This window comes from Oncorhynchus kisutch, unplaced genomic scaffold (genome assembly GCF_002021735.2).
Source record: "Oncorhynchus kisutch isolate 150728-3 unplaced genomic scaffold, Okis_V2 scaffold3978, whole genome shotgun sequence".
NCBI classification, from domain to species: Eukaryota; Metazoa; Chordata; class Actinopteri; order Salmoniformes; family Salmonidae; genus Oncorhynchus; species Oncorhynchus kisutch.
Window position 1 is genome coordinate 159,203 of NW_022265923.1, and position 21,255 is coordinate 180,457.

Sequence of the window (21,255 nt, forward strand, 5' to 3'; positions counted from 1 at the left end):
CTAACCTGGTCTGGGGCAGGCTAACTCAGGACTAACCTGGTCTGGGGCAGGCTAACTCAGGACTAACCTGGTCTGGGGCAGGCTAACTCAGGACTAACTCCATTTTTCCTGAATCAAGTGTCTGAGCTGCGAGTTGAGGACCAATGAAAATCTGATTTCCTCCCTCTCGCAAAGATTGCGTCATTGTCCCATTTAATTTGAGGAAGATTGATATAAATAATTAATAAATCAAATTGTGTTAATTTTTTAAACATTAAAATACTGATCACATTACATGTTTTCACACACAGTAAAACTAGAATATGAAAAAAATAACTATTTTATCGATAGGAGTGGTGAAAAAGGTGCTTGTGCATTGACAAAGCACAACAAAGATCACATTAATGGCAAGTAATAATGTAATAAATAAATATCCACCTTCACACCTTTATACAGTAAGCCTGAGTAGATCTAGCTTGCTTCATAGTATACCCCTCAGATCCTGACAAATGCTTAAAACAGTTTTGGGGGGTATTTAAGCTCTGAAGATCCATTCCCCAAGTTCATAAGTAGTCTTGAGCCTATTTACCAAAAATAAGAAAAAAAAACATAGCGGGAAATACATACGTATTTCCTTCTACTCCGCTAGGATCAGCTCGTCCAAAATGTACAAATACAAACTTGAAAAAAACGGATTATCATGACAATTTAGTCATGATAATTTAGTCATTTAGTCAATATTGTCCATTTACCTTTGACCTGTCCTGTTTTTGGTATGTCGTGTCATACATCAAAGCACATCTTTATTTGACAGGGCGCTATTTAGGCCAATGGATCAGAGATATGTTGTATACATACATATACTAGCCGGCAACCACCCGGTTCCTCCACCCTGCACCTTAGAGGCTGCTACCCTATCTATTTACATGGACATGGAATCACTGGTCACGTTGATAATGTTAAATACAGCGCCTTTGGAAAGTAGTCAGACCCTTTGACTCTTTCCACGTTTTGTTACGTCACAGCCTTATTCTAAAATGTATTCAATTGTTTTTCCCCCTCATGAATCTACACTGCATATCATAATGACATAGCAAAAACTAGGTTTTTGGAAATGTTTGCTAATTTATTACATTAATGTAAGTATTCATACCCTTTACTCGGTACTTTCAAATCAAATCAAATGTAATTGGTCACATACACGTGTTTAGCAGATGTTATTGTGGGTGTAGCGCAGTCTGAGGTCCTGAGCGCTCTGGAGCAGGTTTTCATCAAGGATCTCTCTGTACTTTGCTCCGTTCATCTTTGCCTCGATCCTGACTAGTCTCCCAGTACCTGCTGCTGATTAACACCCCACAGCATAATGCTGCCACCACCATGCTTCCCCATAGGGATGGTGCCAGGGTTTCCTCCAGATGTGACCTTTGACCTAGGTATCATCTTTGCCTCGATCCTGACTAGTCTCCCAGTACCTGCTGCTGATTAACACCCCACAGCATAATGCTGCCACCACCATGCTTCCCCATAGGGATGGTGCCAGGGTTTCCTCCAGATGTGACCTTTGACCTAGGTATCATCTTTGCCTCGATCCTGACTAGTCTCCCAGTACCTGCTGCTGATTAACACCCCACAGCATAATGCTGCCACCACCATGCTTCCCCATAGGGATGGTGCCAGGGTTTCCTCCAGATGTGACCTTTGACCTAGGTATCATCTTTGCCTCGATCCTGACTAGTCTCCCAGTACCTGCTGCTGATTAACACCCCACAGCATAATGCTGCCACCACCATGCTTCCCCATAGGGATGGTGCCAGGGTTTCCTCCCGATGTGTCCTTTGACCTAGGTAATATTATACGACATGTTACAGGTACACTGGACTTAACGTTTATAAAGGTAGACCAAGGTAATATGATATGACATAATTAACACCCCCACTGCATGATGCTGCCACCACCATGCTTCATTCATAAATGTACACTGAACCTAACATTTATAAAGGTAGACCAAGGTAATATGATACGACATACTGTATGTTGCAGATACATTCATAAATGTACACTGGACTTAACATTTATGCCTCGACGTCACTCAGCTTTGAATTGAATTGAATTTATTTGGGTGAAAACCTAATACAACAATATGTAATATATTCCCAGAGGATGGCAAAGTGTGCAAAGGAAACTGCTTGTGATTTGAAGAAGAGACTACCAGTTCATCACAGACACTAGTTGATAGCACACAACCAGAGCTTCTAACTACATTGTTTTAGATTGCCTTCTGCCATGTTTGGAAAGCATATTTGCTTATTTGAAATGGGTCGAATCTATGTATTCTTTGGTGTGGTTGAATAGTGAATATATAAATATGCATTACCCACTCCAGTCAGCAGATGGCAACGTGTGTATTTTATGTCGGGGGATGCTGTTTGAAATGGGTCAAATCTATGTATCTACAGCTGAAGTCGGAAGGTTACATACACTTAGGTTGGAGTCATTAAAACTCGTTTTTCGAACCACTCCACAAATGTCTTGTTTAAATAATAACAAACTATAGTTTTGGGAGGTCGGTTAGGACACAAATGTCTTGTTTAAATAATAACAAACTATAGTTTTGGGAGGTCGGTTAGGACACAAATGTCTTGTTTAAATAATAACAAACTATAGTTTTGGGAGGTCGGTTAGGACGTACACTAGCAACTCCTTGTGTCTTGTTTAAATAATAACAAACTATAGTTTTGGGAGGTCGGTTAGGACGTACACTAGCAACTCCTTGTGACAGGGCCGAGCACCTGCAAGCTCTGGTTGTCAGTCTACTTTGTGCATGACACAAAAAAAGTCATTTTTACAAAAGTTGTTAACCAACAGATTATTTCACTTATAATTCACTGTATCACAATTCCAGTGGGTCAGAAGTTTACACACACTATGTTGACTGTGCCTTTAAACAGCTTGGAAAATTCCAGAAAAGAATGGCATGGCTTTAGAAGCTTCTGATAGGCTAACTGACATAATTTGTGTCAATTGGAGGTGTACCTGTGGATGTATTTCAAGGCCTACCTTCAAACTCAGTGACTCTCAAAAGAAATCAGCCAAGACCCCAGAAAAAATATTGTAGATGTCCACAAGTCTGGTTCATCCTTGGGAGCAATTTCCAAATGCCTGAAGTACCACGTTCGTCTGTACAAACAATAGTACGCAAGTATAAACACCATGGGACAAACGCAGCTGTCATACCGCTCAGGAAAGAGATGTGTTCTGTCTCCTAGAGATTAATGTACTTTGGTGCGAAAAGTGGAAATCAATCCCAGAACAACAGCAAAGGACCTTGTGAAGATGCTGGAGGAAACCGGTACAAAAGTATCTATTTCCACAGTAAAACGAGTCCTATATCAAGTCCCATATTGACATTTAACTCTGTTCTTCGACTTGCAAGCCGAAGAACACCATCCCAACCATGAAGCATGGGGTTGGCAGTATCATGTTGTGGGGGTGCTTTGCTGCAGGAGGGACTTGTGCACTTCACAAAATAGATGGCATCATGAGGGAGGAAAGTTATGTGGATATATTAAAGCAACATCTCAAGACATCAGTCAGGAAGTTAAAGCTTGATTGCAAATGAGTCTTCCAAATGGACAATGACCCCAAGCATACTTCCAAAAGTTGTGGCAAAATGGCTTAAGGACAACAAAGTCAAGGTACTGGAGAGGCCATCACAAAGCCCTGACCTCAATCCCATAGAAAATTTGTTGGCAGAACTGAAAAAGCGTGTGCGAGCAAGGAGGCCTTACAAACCTGACTTACTTACACCAGCTCTGTCAGGAGGAATGGGTCAAAATTCACCCAACTTATTGTGGGAAGCCTGTGGAAGGCTACCCAAAATGCTTGACCCAAGTTAAACAATTTAAAGGCAATGCAACCGAATTCTAATTAAGTGTAATGTAAACTCCTGACCCACTGGGAATGTGATGAAAGAAATCAAAGCTGAAATAAATAATTCTCTCTACTATTATTCTGACATTTCACATTCTTAAAATAAAGTGGTGATCCTAACTGACCCAAGACAGGGGATTTTTACTAGGATTAAATGTCAGAAATTTTGAAAAACTGAGTATAAATGTATTTGGCTAAGGTGTATGTAAACTTCCGACTTCAACTCTACATCTACATGATGTATTGTTACACCACGTAGGAGCAGTATAGACCTAGTCTGTTCATTATATACATCTACATGATGTATTGTTACACCATGTAGGAGCAGTATAGACCTAGCATGTTCATTATATACATCTACATTATGTATTGTTACACCGTGTAGGAGCAGTTTGGACCTACTCAGTACTGTTACACCGTGTAGGAGCAGTTTGGACCTACTCAGTACTGTTACACCGTGTAGGAACAGTTTGGACCTACTCAGTACTGTTACACCGTGTAGGAGCAGTTTGGACCTACTCAGTACTGTTACACCGTGTGGGAGCAGTTTGGACTGCTTATATATATATATAATGAAAAAAATGAAAACCTACTTTTTGTCTTAAAATAAAATAAACATTTCCCTTGACTGTTACCCTCCCACCCAGCAGATGGCGATGTGCCTTTTTTTCAGGCAATGCTGCCAGTGTGACGTATAATCTAATGGACGGGACGCTTCTTCAAGAACGTCGAGTTATCCACCTCCGGAGCTTTTAGCCATCATAAGCGAAAACATTCAAGCTCTATAAACGCTTTCGGTGTATATTAGCCACGGTGCTTTAAACGCACTTGTCGTATCTACTAGTTAGTTACCCAATTTAATATAATATTTACGTTGTTGTTAGCTAACTGGCTGAGTAAATTAGTAGTAGTGCTAGTCTAGTCACTAATGCTAACTAGCTATCTAGCTAACATCCCAACCATGAGCTCACTAAACGAGTCCCCCACTTCTAAAGAGGTGATCTGTTGGACGGAGAAAGAAGCTCTGGGGCTGAACATTGTCGTGAAAGAGGAGAAGGAAGATGAGGATGTCACCGTAAAAGTAGAGGATGAGGCTGTTACAGTGAAAGAAGAAGAGAAAGACGTTAAATTGACAGAAGGTGAAGACTCGTTCAGAGTGAAAGAGGAGGAGGATGTCACAGTAAAAGAGGAGGAAGAGAAAGAGATGACTGTCACAGTGAAAGAAGAGGAAGACGTTTTTGGAATGAAGGAAGTGGGAGAGATTACTGTCACATTGGAAGAAGAAGAAGAGGAGACAGGAGATCTGATTAACAACAGTGAGTAATATCTTAAACACGGGGGTACAAACTCTGCAGTTGTTGAACCGATGTGTGGTTTTAAAGGGGCATTTACTGAAGTTCTACACTTTAACAGTTCTGTACTGTAGGAATCGTTAAAGCTACAAGGAGACGGGGACGGCCAACAAAACGTTAACATTTGTAAACATGTGAATATCTCTTTCTGTAGTGCTTTGCTCAGTGTCTTTGCTTGACATCACAGCAAAAATCAACTAATGTCTGACTTCAAATGATGAAGAGGACAGAATCAAGACAATGAAGGATCATTTTGATCTGGGTGAAATGTATTTACATGTTTTTTTACCACAGAGGTTATTTAAAATCCTTAATAGTACTTTGACGTGCACCCGTGTATCATTCTAAGTAACATAATAAAAAATAATCCCCATCAGAATCCGTCAGTTTAAACTGGAGATATTGGGATGCAACATCTAATCCACCTCATCTGCCTATGTTGGGCTGAGTCTCAATCCACCTCATCTGCCGATGTTGGGCTGAGTCTCATTCCACCTCATCTGCTGATGTTGGGCTGAGTCTCAATCCACCTCATCTGCCTATGTTGGGAAAAAATATTGACTAAATAAACTAAAAAAATAAAACAAAAGATCAACAATAAAATAACAATAACGAGGCTATAAACAATGAGTACCGGTACAGAGTCAATGTGCTGGGGTACAGGTTAGTAATTGAGGCTATATACAGGGGGTACCGGTACCGAGTCAATGTGCTGGGGTCCAGGTTAGTATTGAGGCTATATACAGGGAGTACCGGTACCGAGTCAATGTTCTGGGGTACAGGTTAGTAATGAGGCTATATACAATGAGTACCGGTACTGAGTCAATGTGCTGGGGTACAGGTTAGGCGAGGTCATTGAGGTAATATGGACATGTAGGTAGGGGTAAAATGACTATGCATAGATAATAAACAGTAGCAGCTACGTAAAAAAAGACATCCTGAAAATGAATCTTCTCATTAAAACGTCTGTAGCGTCCGAACGGTGTGGCCTTCAAAACTACAATGACCTTTTCTATGGAACAGGAGACTCTTTTCTTCCATTTTGCTCTACGACCCCTTCATCTGGAGGTAACCCATACAAATGAATGGCAGTATGGAGATATATATAGATATTAAACCTTCACCTGGAGGTAACCCATACAAATTAATGGCAGTATGGAGGTATATATATAAATATATATATATAGATATTAAACCTTCATCTGAAGGTAACCCATACAAATGAATGGCAGTATGGAGATATATATAGATATTAAACCTTCATCTGGAGGTAACCCATATAAATGAGTGGAAGTATGGAGGTAGTTTTCTGCCAACAAAAATAAGGGATTAAATGTGTGTGTCCCCAAAAATATTTCCTGATCTTTCTTATATCTGCTAGATCTATAGGACAGACACTTCAAAACCTTATTCCTTATTAATCAACATTTTGACTGTTTCTTTTTGCCATTTATGAATGTGTTATTCAATGCATTTCTATGGGTAATAAAGGCCAAATTCAAAATGTAATCAAATAATGTTTAAATATAATTTTTATTTTGGGGGGGGGGACCTAAAGGGGTCCGACAATTCTAAATCTAATAGCTAAATGATCCCTGACATCACAACCTTAAAACAATTCCATATGTTAGCACTCTGCTCAACAAACTGGATGCAGTCTATCACAGTGCCATCCGTTTTGTCACCAAAGCCCCACCACTGCGACCTGTACACTCTCGTTGGCTGGCCCTCGCTTCATACTCGTCGCCAAACCCACTGGCTACAGGTCATCTACAAGTCTCTGCTGGGTAAAAGCCCCGCCCTATCTCAGCTCGCTGGTCACCATAGCAACACCCACTGGTAGCACATGCTCCAGCAGGTATATCTCACTGGTCACCCCCAAAGCCAATTCCTACATTGGTCGCCTTTCCTTCCAGTTCTCTGCTGCCACTGACTGGAACGAACTGCAAAAATCACTGAAGCTGGAGATTCCCATCTCCATCACTAGCTTTAAGAACCAGCTGTCAGAGCAGCTCACAGATCACTGCACCTGTTCGTAGCCCATCTGTAAACAGCCAATATATCTACCTCATCCCCATACTGTATTTATTTATTTTGCTCCTTTTGCACCACAGTATCTCTCCTTGCACATTAATCTTTTGCACATCTACCATTCTAATGTTTAATTGCCATATTGTAATTACTTCCCCACCATGGCAGTGGATGAATCAAATGACCTTAAATCTTTAAGACAGTGGATGAATCAAATGACCCTCCATCTTTAAGACAGTGGATGAACAGTGGATGAATCAAATGACCTTCCATCTTTAAGACAGTGGATGAATCAAATGACTCTCCATCGTTAAGATGGTGGATGAATCAAATTACTCTCCATTGTTAAGATGGTGGATGAATCAAATGACCCTCCATTGTTAAGACATCGTCATATGTACACTACCTGTCAAAGTTTTAGAACACCTACTCATTCAAGGGTTTTTCTTTATTTTGACTATTTTCTACATTGTAGAATAATAATGAAAACATCAAAACTATGAAATAACATATATATGGAATCATGTAGTAACCATGCATTCCAGGTGACCACCTCATGAAGCTGGTTGAGAGAATGCCAAGAGTGTGCAGCGCTGTCAAGGCAAAGGGTGGCTATTTAAAGAATCTCAAATATAAAATATATTTTGATTTGTTTAACACATTTGCTTTAGTTACTAACACCAAGCTGGAGAGGTCACAGTCAAACTGAAATGAATCATTGTTTATTAACACCAAGCTGGAGAGGTCACAGTCAAACTGAAATGAATCATTGTTTATTAACACCAAGCTGGAGAGGTCACAGTCAAACTGAAATGAATCATTGTTTATTAACACCAAGCTGGAGAGGTCACAGTCAAACTGAAATGAATCATTGTTTATTAACACCAAGCTGGAGAGGTCACAGTCAAACTGAAATGAATCATTGTTTATTAACACCAAGCTGGAGAGGTCACAGTCAAACTGAAATGAATCATTGTTTATTAACACCAAGCTGGAGAGGTCACAGTCAAACTGAAATGAATCATTGTTTATTAACACCAAGCTGGAGAGGTCACAGTCAAACTGAAATGAATCATTGTTTATTAACACCAAGCTGGAGAGGTCACAGTCAAACTGAAATGAATCATTGTTTATTAACACCAAGCTGGAGAGGTCACAGTCAAACTGAAATGAATCATTGTTTATTAACACCAAGCTGGAGAGGTCACAGTCAAACTGAAATGAATCATTGTTTATTAACACCAAGCTGGAGAGGTCACAGTCAAACTGAAATGAATCATTGTTTATTAACACCAAGCTGGAGAGGTCAGTCAAACTGAAATAAATAAAGTGCTGGTCTGCAGGGAGCTCCTCCGGGGCAGTCCTGTTAGATCTCTTATATACTGCTAACACAGACAAGTTATATTTGCATGATTTAGCTTATTCATCATTCACAGACCTTGAAACTGAGATATCCCTTTCGTTCTCAAAACAAGGGTCTGAGCGTATTGCCAAATTGCAGACACTGATAGTGAGGATTCGTTCAATCAGTCACTTACATGAACACATACATTGGTTATTAGAAAAGCACAAACAACATTTTCCGTCACAATAGCATCAGAGAGGAAGAAGTGAAGGGAGAGGTTTCACATCTCGTCAAAATATGCCCAATGCGTTTCTATCGGCTTATTTTGGACCTGAACTTGTCGGCTGCCTTCACGCCGTTGGGACAACTCCCATTGTTAGGGCAAAGACTTGAGAATCTTGTCATAATATACAGATCTCTGATAGTATTTTCTGTTGGTCACATCATTTTACTGTTTGGATTTTTTTTTGACCGTTTGTTAACCGCTTAATGAGGGTTGGTTAGTCGGCATCAAAATTAATCTAAATTTGTATCCCTAGACAAAATATCTTTCTGATACAAAAATGGCTCTAACAATCATTTTTACATGAACACATCTGAAGTCAGTTTACCTGATGGCACTGATAAATGCAGAAATATTCACCTTTTCAAAATATTTCTTCTGCCACAGCTACTATGTTGTTTTTTTGTGAAGCATATTTGATTCTGAGTTCAGACAATACTGTTATGTGAAAACGACTTCTGAGATGCAAACATTAAGTTGTTTCCCCGGGGGGCTTGCTTGACTGGTGCACAGCCGGAACACAGAATAAGGTTTTTACATGTCCTGATAATGAACTTAACCCCTCATGTACCATTCTAGTTAACAACCCAACAATTGGCCACTAGCTGTCATTGTAGCAGGTAAAGGGAGATTACATATGAATAAATACATATTTTCCATACATTTCTATTGAATAATAAATCACCAGAATAAGTTCAATACGTATTTTCTTTTAAATACAAAATGCAGAGGGCAGAGAGGCGGATAGCAAAGGGTTTGAACAAGTCCCTTCTGTTACAAACCAAATATTTCACTAGAAGCATGGGGTAATAATGTCTAGATGCTTTTTTTCCGCCGTGGAGAGAATTTCCTGTCTGGGCTGTGGGACAGTGGAGATTAGTTGATGAATTTCCTGGGAGGGCTGTGGGACAGTGGAGATTAGTTGATGAATTTCCTGGGAGGGCTGTGGGACAGTGGAGATTAGTTTATGAATTGCCTGGCTGGGCTGTGGGACAGTGGAGATTAGTTGATGAATTTCCTGGGAGGGCTGTGGGACAGTGGAGATTAGTTTATGAATTGCCTGGCTGGGCTGTGGGACAGTGGAGATTAGTTTATGAATTTCCTGGGAGGGCTGTGGGACAGTGGAGATTAGTTTATGAATTGCCTGGCTGGGCTGTGGGACAGTGGAGATTAGTTTATGAATTGCCTGGCTGGGCTGTGGGACAGCGGAGATTAGTTGATACATTGCCTGGCTGGGCTGTGGGACAGTGGAGATTAGTTGATACATTGCCTGGCTGGGCTGTGGAACAGTGGATGTGTAGGAATGATTCAAATGGAACTGTTAACAGCCATTACCCGGGTAGTATTGGGACTAACTAACGGCTATTAACCAATCGGCATCAAAGATCCAAATGTACGGTTTATAATAAGTCTAGATTAAAACCTCATTGGAAGACAGTTTTATCATGTGGAGGTTTTATTCGGGTCTCTCTGTTTAACCAAATACTCTGTCTTTGGCAGGAGAGAGACCAGACTCTCACTCTGACAGCAGTAAGAGTGCTTCAGGGGAACCAGACCCAGAGACTCCCAAACCAGTGAGACGACTCGACTGCTCCCAGTGTAATAAGAGTTTTAAGTTGTCACGGTACCTTAAAATACATCAGAGGACACACACAAGGGAGAAACCTTTTCTCTGCTCCCAGTGTGGAAAGAGTTTTACCCAGTTATGGAGCCTGAACAAACATAATAGAATACACACAGGAGAAAAGCCTTACCGCTGTTCCCATTGTGGAAATAATTTTAGGTCGTCAGATAAGCTGAAGGAGCACGAGAGGACACACACAGGGGAGAGACCATACCATTGCTCCTTGTGTGGAAAGAGTTTTTCCCAGTTAGGAAGCCTGAAAGAGCATGAAAGGAAACACTCAGGAGAAAAGTCTTTCCAATGTTCCCAGTGTGGAAAGAGATTTTTACGATCACAGCAACTAAAATCACACGAGAGGATACACACAGGGGAGAAACCATACCACTGCACCCAGTGTGAAAAGAGTTTTACCCAGTTAGGGAGCCTGAACAAACATAATAGAATACACACAGGAGAAAAGCCTTATCCCTGTGCCTATTGTCCAAAGAGATTTTCAGGATCACAGGATCTAAAATCACACGAGAGGACACACACAGGGGAGAAACCATACCACTGCTCCCAGTGCGAAAAGAGTTTTACGCAGTCAGGGAGCCTGAACAAACATAATAGAATACACACAGGAGAAAAGCCTTACCCCTGTGCCCATTGTGGAAAGAGATTTTCACGATCACAGGACCTAAAATCACATGAGAGGACACACACAGGAGAAAAGCCTTACCCCTGTGCCCATTGTAGAAAGAGATTTTCACAATCACATGACCTAAAATCACATGAGCGAACACACACAGGAGAGATACCTTACCATTGCTCCCTGTGTGGAAATGATTTTTTCCATTTAGGAAGTCTGCGCAAACATAAGAAGAGAAAACACTCTGGCGATGTGTGTACCCATGTTCCCATTGCGTAATGAATATCAGGTTGTTAAATAAAAAATACATTTTCCCAGACAGAAGACCTGAAATCACATCATAGAATAGACAGGCTGTGTTCTGATGAGTCACTGTTCTGATGAGTCACTGTGTTCTGATGAGTCACTGTGTTCTGATGAGTCACTGTGTTCTGACTGATGTTTGACTGTTGTTTTATGCCACATTAAATCATATTGTTGATATTAAATCGTTCTCTAGAATAGAGGCCTGTTTTAGTGTCTGAGACAGGATGTCTAAAATCAGATTACAATTTTTAAATGTATTTTATTTTGATTCTACACTTTGATATGATGGATACATGTAAGAAACCTTACATGTTCATGATATGATTTGGATATTATAAAATGTCAATTATAAAATGGATGAATATTGTGTGTATTTCTTGATTCTGACCTTTAAAACCTCAGGAGGTTTAGTTGTTTGGTTTACAGCGTCTCAGTCTGAACATCAGGAGAGGTCTTCTGAGGGGGTGAATGGATGGCTGGAAGGTAGATGTCAGTCAGAACATCACTAGAGGTCTTCTGAGGGGGTGGATGGATGGATGGAAGGTAGATGTCAGTCAGAACATCACCAGAGGTCTTCTGAGTGGGTGAATGGATGGCTGGAAGGTCAATAACACAACATGTCAGTCAGAACATCACCAGAGGTCTTCTGAGTGGGTGAATGGATGGATGGAAGGTAGATGTCAGTCAGAACATCACTAGAGGTCTTCTGAGGTGGTGAATGGATGGATGGAAGGTAGATGTCAGTCAGAACATCACCAGAGGTCTTCTGAGGTGGTGAATGGATGGATGGAAGGTAGATGTCAGTCAGAACATCACTAGAGGTCTTCTGAGGTGGTGAATGGATGGCTGGAAGGTAGATGTCAGTCAGAACATCACCAGAGGTCTTCTGAGGTGGTGAATGGATGGATGGAAGGTAGATAACATGTCAGTCAGAACATCACCAGAGGTCTTCTGAGTGGGTGGCTGTCAGAACATCACTAGAGGTCTTCTGGGGTGGTGAATGGATGGATGGAAGGTAGATAACATGTCAGAACATCACCAGTGGTCTTCTGAGTTGTCTTCTACTTGAAAAATATGTTTTACTTAAGTTGTTTTATTGGCTACCTGTACCTTACTTTACTATTGATTTTCTTTGACAACTTTTACTCCACTACATTCCTAAAGAAAAATTATGTCATTTTTACTGCATACATTTTCCCCAAAAGTACTTGTTACATGATGAATGCTTAGCAGCAGGAACATTTTCCAATTCAAGCACATCAAGAGAACATCCCTGGTCATCCCTCCTGCCTCTTATCTGGCAGACTCACAAAACACAAATGCTTCATTTGTAAATGCTGTCTGAGTGTTGAATTTAGCCCCTGGCTATCCGTAAATAAAAACAGATACAGATGAACATCATGTTGTCTGGTTTGCTAAATATTAGGAATTTGAAATTATTTATATTTTTTCTTTTGAAACACAAGTATATTTTTGAAATTACATTTACTTTTGATACGTAAGTATATTTAAAACGATTATTTTACTCAAGTAGTATTTTACTGGGCGACTTATTAATAAGTTATCTTTACTTTTACTCAACTTTGACAATTGGGTACTTTTCCCACCACTGGCACGTAGTAGAAGCAAAGTAGCAGAACGTCCATTTGTGTTTACACCTGAAGGGATACCGGAAAAAACGTGATGTAAGACAGAGGGGCGGGACTTCCGTTGCAAAACGCTCTCAATACCGTCCCTCAATCTTCACAAGGAACGGGTGTCAATTTCCAGGTAGAAAAAAAAACTGCTTTGAATGACGAAGCGTATTACAAGAAGCCGCCCCTTTTGTAAGGAAAAACGACATTGCAACACTGCGATAAGCTCCTTCCGCCCTGTTTGCGTGTTGTCGGTAGACAACGAACTAGCTCCGTCGGTCGCGGCGCGCAAGACCAGAATGATGACCAGAATGATATAACGCTAAACCACCAAAGACACATCCCATTTCTGTTCTGTTCTGTTAGAAAATTGAGAGTTGGAGTTTGACTGTTTTTTTTGTGTGCCCAAAGCCTTTAAAGCTACATGAGTGTGTGTGTGTGGGAGGGGGCAACAAACATCTTTAAGTTCTTAGGTTTTTAGCTATAAGGGAAAACAGACTGACCTGATTGAAATCTCTATGATACCACGTCATTTAACCTATTATTACCACCAGCTCATGTCTGATTTCAGGACATTTGGGTGAAATCTATGGTTATATAGACCCCAGCCCCACAGGTTATTACAGGTTATATAGACCCCGGCCCCACAGGTTATTACAGGTTATATAGACACCAGCCCCACAGGTTTTTACAGGTTATATAGACCCCGGCCCCACAGGTTTTTACAGGTTATATAGACCCCGGCCCCACAGGTTTTTACAGGTTATATAGACCCCGGCCCCACAGGTTATTACAGGTTATATAGACCCCGGCCCCACAGGTTATTACAGGTTATATAGACCCCGGCCCCACAGGTTATTATAGGTTATATAGACACCAGCCCCACAGGTTTTTACAGGTTATATAGACCCCGGCCCCACAGGTTATTACAGGTTATATAGACCCCGGCCCCACAGGTTATTATAGGTTATATAGACACCAGCCCCACAGGTTTTTACAGGTTATATAGACCCCGGCCCCACAGGTTATTACAGGTTATATAGACCCCGGCCCCACAGGTTATTACAGGTTATATAGACACCAGGCCCACAGGTTATTACAGGTTATATTCTTAACCAAATGTTAAGCTAGTAGCCATGGGTTAATGATGTCCATATGCTGCTATGATTTTCTTCTCGTGGAGATTAGTTTATAAATGGCCTGGCTGGGCTGTGGGACAGTGGAGATTAGTTTATAAATGGCCTGGCTGGGCTGTGGGACAGTGGAGATTAGTTTATAAATGGCCTGGCTGGGCTGTGGGACAGTGGAGATTAGTTTATAAATGGCCTGGCTCGGCTGTGGGACAGTGGAGATTAGTTTATAAATGGCCTGGCTGGGCTGTGGGACAGTGGAGATTAGTTTATAAATGGCCTGGCTGGGCTGTGGGACAGTGGAGATTAGTTTATAAATGGCCTGGCTGGGCTGTGGGACAGTGGAGATTAGTTTATAAATGGCCTGGCTCGGCTGTGGGACAGTGGAGATTAGTTTATAAATGGCCTGGCTGGGCTGTGGGACAGTGGACATTAGTTTATAAATGGCCTGGCTAGGCTGTGGGACAGTGGAGATTAGTTTATAAATGGCCTGGCTGGGCTGTGGGACAGTGGAGATTAGTTTATACATGGCCTGGCTCGGCTGTGGGACAGTGGAGATTAGTTTATAAATGGCCTGGCTGGGCTGTGGGACAGTGGAGATTAGTTTGTAAATGGCCTGGCTGGGCTGTGGGGCAATGGAGATTAGTTTATAAATGGCCTGGCTGGGCTGTGGGACAGAGGATGTTTAGGGATAATTCAAATGGAACTGTTAACAGCTATTACCAGTGGATTATCGTGAATAACTAACAGCTACCAATCAATCAGCATCCACGATCCAAACGGCCCATTTTATAAAGAGGGATCTAGACTGGATTAAAGCTCATAGGGAGACAGTTTAAAAATGTGGTTTTATTCAGGTCTCTCTATTAAACAAAATACTCTTGTCTTTGACAGGAGAGAGACCAGACTCTCACTTTGACAGCGAAAAGAGTCCTTCATTGGAACCAGACCCAGAGACGCCCAAACCAGCGAAACAACATCACTGCTCTCAGTGTGGAAAGAGTTTTACCCATTTAGGGCATCTGAAATCACATGAGAGGAGGCACCCAGGAGAAAAGCCTTTCCACTGCTCCCAGTGTGGAAAGAGATTCTCCATGTCAAGTAACCTGAAAAAACACGAGAGAACACACTCAGTAGAGAAGCCTTTCCACTGTTCCCAGTGTGAAAAGAGCTTTACACAGTTAGGGCAACTGGAAAAACATAAAAGAATACACACTGGAGAGAAGCCCTACCTCTGCTCCCACTGTGGTAAGAGTTTTACCCAATCAGGTACCTTGAAATCACATGAGAGAACACACTCTGTAGAGAAGCCTTTCCAATGCTCTCAGTGTGGAAAGGCGTTTGCCCAATCAGGTACTCTGAAATCACATGAGAGAACACACACTGTAGAAAAGCCTTTCCAATGCGCTCAGTGTGGAAAGGGTTTTACCCAGATGGGGAGCCTGAAAAAGCATGATAGAACACACACAGGGCAGAAGCCTTTCCAATGCTCTCAGTGTGGAAAAGGTTTTACCCAGATAGGGAGCCTGAAAGGTCATGAAAGAACACAACACATACAGGGAAGAAGCCTTATCACTTCCCCCAGTGTGAAAATTATTGTAATTTATCCGGCTAGGGCACCTGAAAGAACATAATATAACACACACACACGGGAGAAGCCTTTCCAATGCTCCCAGTGTGGGAAGGGTTTTACCCAGAGAAACTTGCTGAAAAGCCATGAAAGAACACAGGGGAGTAGTGACGGGGAAGCCAAGAGTTTAGATTTTCCAGACAATTGTGTCAAAAATAGGTACATGACTCAATGCTTTGATCAACACAGTGTACACTATTGCCACCTGCTGGTCTGAAATAATTTAGAGCAGGCATATTATTGTAGAGGACGTCCCACGCCCCATAGCGTGCCCAGCGTTTTTGTCTTCTACCCAACCAATCAGGTGGAAACTATAAGCTTGCGATGTGTTTTTGTTTGTCACATGAAATCAAGAGAGTACAAAGCAGGACTCAAATATAAATGTTATATTTAAAAAAACATGAGCTGAATATGGAGTCCGTTTCCATGTATACACACGGTTATTAAATGGTCATTTTCTTCCTCTGTGTTTCCTGTCTGTGTGTGTCATTCCTCAAAGACTACAGAATATTGAGTCAGTTTCAACGTGATGCATTTACTCCATTGTTTCCATCGCTGGTCCTCTGATGATATGTATCTAACAGAGTGACTTTAATAGTCTGGTCACATCTAACAGAGTGACTTTACTAGTCTGGTCACATCTAACAGAGTGGCTTTAATAGTCTGGTCACATCTAACAGAGTGGCTTTAATAGTCTGGTCACATCTAACAGAGTGGCTTTAATAGTCTGGTCACATCTAACAGAGTGACTTTACTAGTCTGGTCACATCTAACAGAGTGACTTTACTAGTCTGGTCACATCTAACAGAGTGGCTTTAATAGTCTGGTCACATCTAACAGAGTGGCTTTACTAGTCAGGTCACATCTAACAGAGTGGCTTTAATAGTCTGGTCACATCTAACAGAGTGACTTTACTAGTCTGGTCACATCTAACAGAGTGACTTTACCAGTCTGGTCACATCTAACAGAGTTACTTTAATAGTCTGGTCACATCTAACAGAGTGGCTTTACTAGTCTGGTCACATCTAACAGAGTGGCTTTAATAGTCTGGTCAGATCTAACAGAGTGACTTTACTAGTCTGGTCACATCTAACAGAGTGGCTTTAATAGTCTGGTCACATCTAACAGAGTGACTTTACTAGTCTGGTCACATCTAACAGAGTGACTTTACTATTCTGGTCACATCTAACAGAGTGGCTTTACTAGTCTGGTCACATCTAACAGAGTGACTGTAATAGTCTGGTCACATCTAACAGAGTGACTTTACTAGTCTGGTCACATCTAACAGAGTGACTTTAATAGTCTGGTCACATCTAACAGAGTGACTTTAATAGTCTGGTCACATCTAACAGAGTGGCTTTACTAGTCTGGTCACATCTAACAGAGTGGCTTTAATAGTCTGGTCACATCTAACAGAGTGACTTTACTAGTCTGGTCACATCTAACAGAGTGACTTTACTATTCTGGTCACATCTAACAGAGTGGCTTTACTAGTCTGGTCACATCTAACAGAGTGACTGTAATAGTCTGGTCACATCTAACAGAGTGACTTTACTAGTCTGGTCACATCTAACAGAGTGACTTTAATAGTCTGGTCACATCTAACAGAGTGACTTTAATAGTCTGGTCACATCTAACAGAGTGGCTTTACTAGTCTGGTCACATCTAACAGTGGCTTTAATAGTCTGGTCACATCTAACAGAGTGGCTTTACTAGTCTGGTCACATCTAACAGAGTGGCTTTACTAGTCTGGTCACATCTAACAGTGGCTTTAATAGTCTGGTCACATCTAACAGAGTGGCTTTACTAGTCTGGTCACATCTAACAGAGTGGCTTTACTAGTCTGGTCACATCTAACAGAGTGGCTTTACTAGTCTGGTCACATCTAACAGAGTGACTTTACTAGTCTGGTCACATCTAACAGAGTGGCTCTAACAGAGTGACTTTACTAGTCTGGTCACATCTAACAGAGTGACTTTACTAGTCTGGTCACATCTAACAGAGTGACTTTACTAGTCTGGTCACATCTAACAGAGTGACTTTAATAGTCTGGTCACATCTATAACAGAGTGGCTTTACTAGTCTGGTCACATCTAACAGAGTGGCTTTACTAGTCTGGTCACATCTAACAGAGTGGCTTTAATAGTCTGGTCACATCTAACAGAGTGACTTTAATAGTCTGGTCACATCTAACAGAGTGACTTTAATAGTCTGGTCAGATCTAACAGAGTGGCTTTACAAGTCTGGTCACATCAAACAGAGTGGCTTTACTAGTCTGGTCACATCTAACAGAGTGGCTTTAATAGTCTGGTCACATCTAACAGAGTGGCTTTAATAGTCTGGTCACATCTAACAGAGTGACTTTACTAGTCTGGTCACATCTAACAGAGTTGCTTTACTAGTCTGGTCACATCTAACAGAGTGGCTTTAATAGTCTGGTCACATCTAACAGAGTGGCTTTACTAGTCTGGTCACATCTAACAGAGTGACTTTACTAGTCTGGTCACATCTATAACAGAGTGGCTCTAACAGAGTAACTTTACTAGTCTGGTCACATCTAACAGAGTGACTTTACTAGTCTGGTCACATCTAACAGAGTGACTTTACTAGTCTGGTCACATCTAACAGAGCGGCTTTACAAGTCTGGTCACATCTAACAGAGTGGCTTTACTAGTCTGGTCACATCTAACAGAGTGACTTTACTAGTCTGGTCACATCTAACAGAGTGGCTTTACTAGTCTGCTCACATCTAACGGAGTTACTTTTCACATGAATTAAGCCACACAGAAAAAGCGCAGAGAACTCAGAATTCGGTATGGAATGTCGGTAAACTAAAGACAACACCATATATATTGCTCCATTACACTGACACTAACATCTCCCAAAGCGTCAAACCGAGGTGAAAATAAAAGTTGATCAACTCAAACAAACCGGCCATAATGTCAACCTGTGCATGAGAGGAAGCCACGGCTGCCAAGTAGCCTACGCCAACGTTTCTGCATAACGAAGGCTCTTTCTCATAGTAAAGTGCAACTTGATGGGCCTCCTGAGTGGCACAGCGGTCTAAGACACTGATCAGTGCTAGAGGCATTACTTCAGATCCGGGTTTGATCCCGGGGCTGTGTCGCAGCCGGCCGAGACCGGGAGACCCATGAGGTGGTGCACAATTTGCCCAGTATTGTCCGGGTTAGGGGAAGATTTGGCCGGCTGGGATGTCCTTGTCCCATCACGCTCTAGCGACTCCTTGTGGCGGCCGGGCATATGCACGCTGGCTTCAGTTGCCTGCTGTACTGCGTTTCCTCCGACACATTGGTGCGGTTGGCTTCCAAGTTAAATGAGCAGTGTGTCAAGAAGCAGTGCGGGTTGGCGGGTCGTGTTTTGGAGGACGCATGGCTTTCGACCTTCGCCTCTCTCTCTGCACAGGAGTTGCAGTGATGGGAGAAGACTGTAACTACCAATTTGAAATAAAAGAGAAAATGGGATAATAAAAAAAAAACTGGAACTGAATTATTTCGTAATAACGACATTGTCACGCCCTAACCTTAGTTATCTGACCTTTATTCTTTTGCTTAGGTCAGGGTGTGACTAGGGTGGGTATGTTTGTTTTGTCTAGGGGTTTCGTATTTCTAGAGATTTTGTATGTCTAGGTGGATTGTATGTCTATGGTGGCCTGAATTGGTTCCCAATTAGAGGCAGATGTTTATCATTGTCTCTGATTGGGGACCATATTTAGGTAGCCATTTTGCCTAGGGTTTTTGTGGGTTCTTGGTCTATGTTTAGTTACCTGTCTGCACTACGTATATTAGCTTCACGGTTCGTTTGGTTGTTTTGATAGTTTGTTCAGTGTTCTTTCTTTAATATAGTGCACCTCCAGGGTCCAGTACGCCCTGTTCCTGCTCCTCACACTCGCCCTGAGATGCGTGTCCCCAGCCCGGTACCACCAGTGCCGGTACCACGCACCAGGCCTACTGTGCACCTCGGCAGTCCAGAGCGTCCGGCGACAGTACCCAGTCCAGAGCGTCCGGCGACAGTACCCAGTCCAAAGCGTCTCGCGACAGTACCCAGTCCAGAGCGTCCGGCGACAGTACCCAGTCCAGAGCGTCCGGCGACAGTACCCAGTCCAGAGCGTCCGGCGACAGTACCCAGTCCAGAGCGTCCGGCGACAGTACCCGGTCCAGAGCGTCCGGCGACAATACCCAGTCCAGAGCGTCCGGCGACAGTACCCAGTCCAGAGCGTCCGGCGACAGTACCCAGTCCAGAGCGTCCGGCGACAGTACCCAGTCCAGAGCGTCCGGCGACCGTACCCAGTCCAGAGCGTCCGGCGACCGTACCCAGTCCAGAGCGTCCGGCGACAGTACCCAGTCCAGAGCGTCCGGCGACAGTACCCAGTCCAGAGCGTCCGGCGACAGTACCCAGTCCAGAGCGTCCGGCGACAGTACCCAGTCCAGAGCGTCCGGCGACAGTACCCAGTCCAGAGCGTCCGGCGACATTACCCAGTCCAGAGCGTCCGGCGACATTACCCAGTCCAGAGCGTCCGGCGACAATCTGGATCCATATTTGCTCACGTGTGCTGCACCTATTATTTCTGGTGTAGTGACGCACATCTTTAATCAAACATTTGTCGTAGGAAAGATTCATAAATCTTGGAAAATAGCTTTTGTTTAACCACTCCTCAAGGGAGGTGATGGTAGTGAGTTGGATAATTATCAGCCCATCTCTAAGCTCTCCTGTTTGGCTAAACGTCTAGAGTCACTGGTGAATAGGCAACTACAATCATTTTTAACTGTTAACAATACTCTTTCTAGTAATCAATCTGGCTTTAGACCTAAACACAGTACTTGTACGGCCACTGTACGTATTGTAAATGATATTACTAATGCCCTAGATAATAGAAAGTACTGTGCCGCCTTGTTCATGGATTTATCTAAAGCTTTTGACACTGTAGACCATGCGATACTTTTGGGTAAACTGTCGTCAATAGGACTGGGATTGGATGCCTGTCGTTGGTTTCATGACTATCTAAAGGATAGAAGTCCGTCTGTTAGAGTCGACGGCATCCAGTCGGAGCCATTGGAGTTGGTTAAAGGGGGTTCCACAAGGTTCTATACTTGGTCCATTACTGTTCACTCTCTACATAAACAATATCGGTGATGAGATAAGAAAGTGTCAAATTCATTTATATGCTGATGACACTGTCATGTAGTCTATCGCTTCAACGGCTGACCACGCCCATGATCACTATTGGAGACAGATTTGAAGATATTACAAGGGTCTTTCATACAGCTGAAACCTGTTTTAAATGCAAAGAAAACACATTTTGTGATTTTCAAATAGGTTCAAAGAGTTTGTTTAAAATACACCTGCACTTACGAGCTTGGTTCTC

The 21,255-nt window shown here is 42.3% G+C and overlaps 1 protein-coding gene across 3 annotated transcripts in view; it reads left to right on the top strand.

The window, feature by feature from the left end:
- Positions 1-4,630: 4,630 nt before the first annotated feature.
- LOC109886053 (zinc finger protein 239-like) overlaps positions 4,631-21,255 on the top strand; it is a 33,222-nt gene continuing 16,597 nt past the window's right edge. Inside the window, exons 1-3 of one of the 3 annotated variants that reach the window (XM_031821452.1) lie at positions 4,638-5,225; positions 10,421-10,519; positions 15,137-15,241. In XM_031821452.1, the coding sequence (XP_031677312.1) occupies positions 4,838-5,225; positions 10,421-10,519; positions 15,137-15,138 (489 nt within the window). In that variant the 5' untranslated portion in view covers positions 4,638-4,837 and the 3' untranslated portion in view covers positions 15,139-15,241. Of the gene's footprint in view, positions 5,226-10,420; positions 11,539-15,136 lie in introns of those variants that run through there. The other 2 variants (XM_031821451.1, XM_031821449.1) reach the window with 2 other exon arrangements.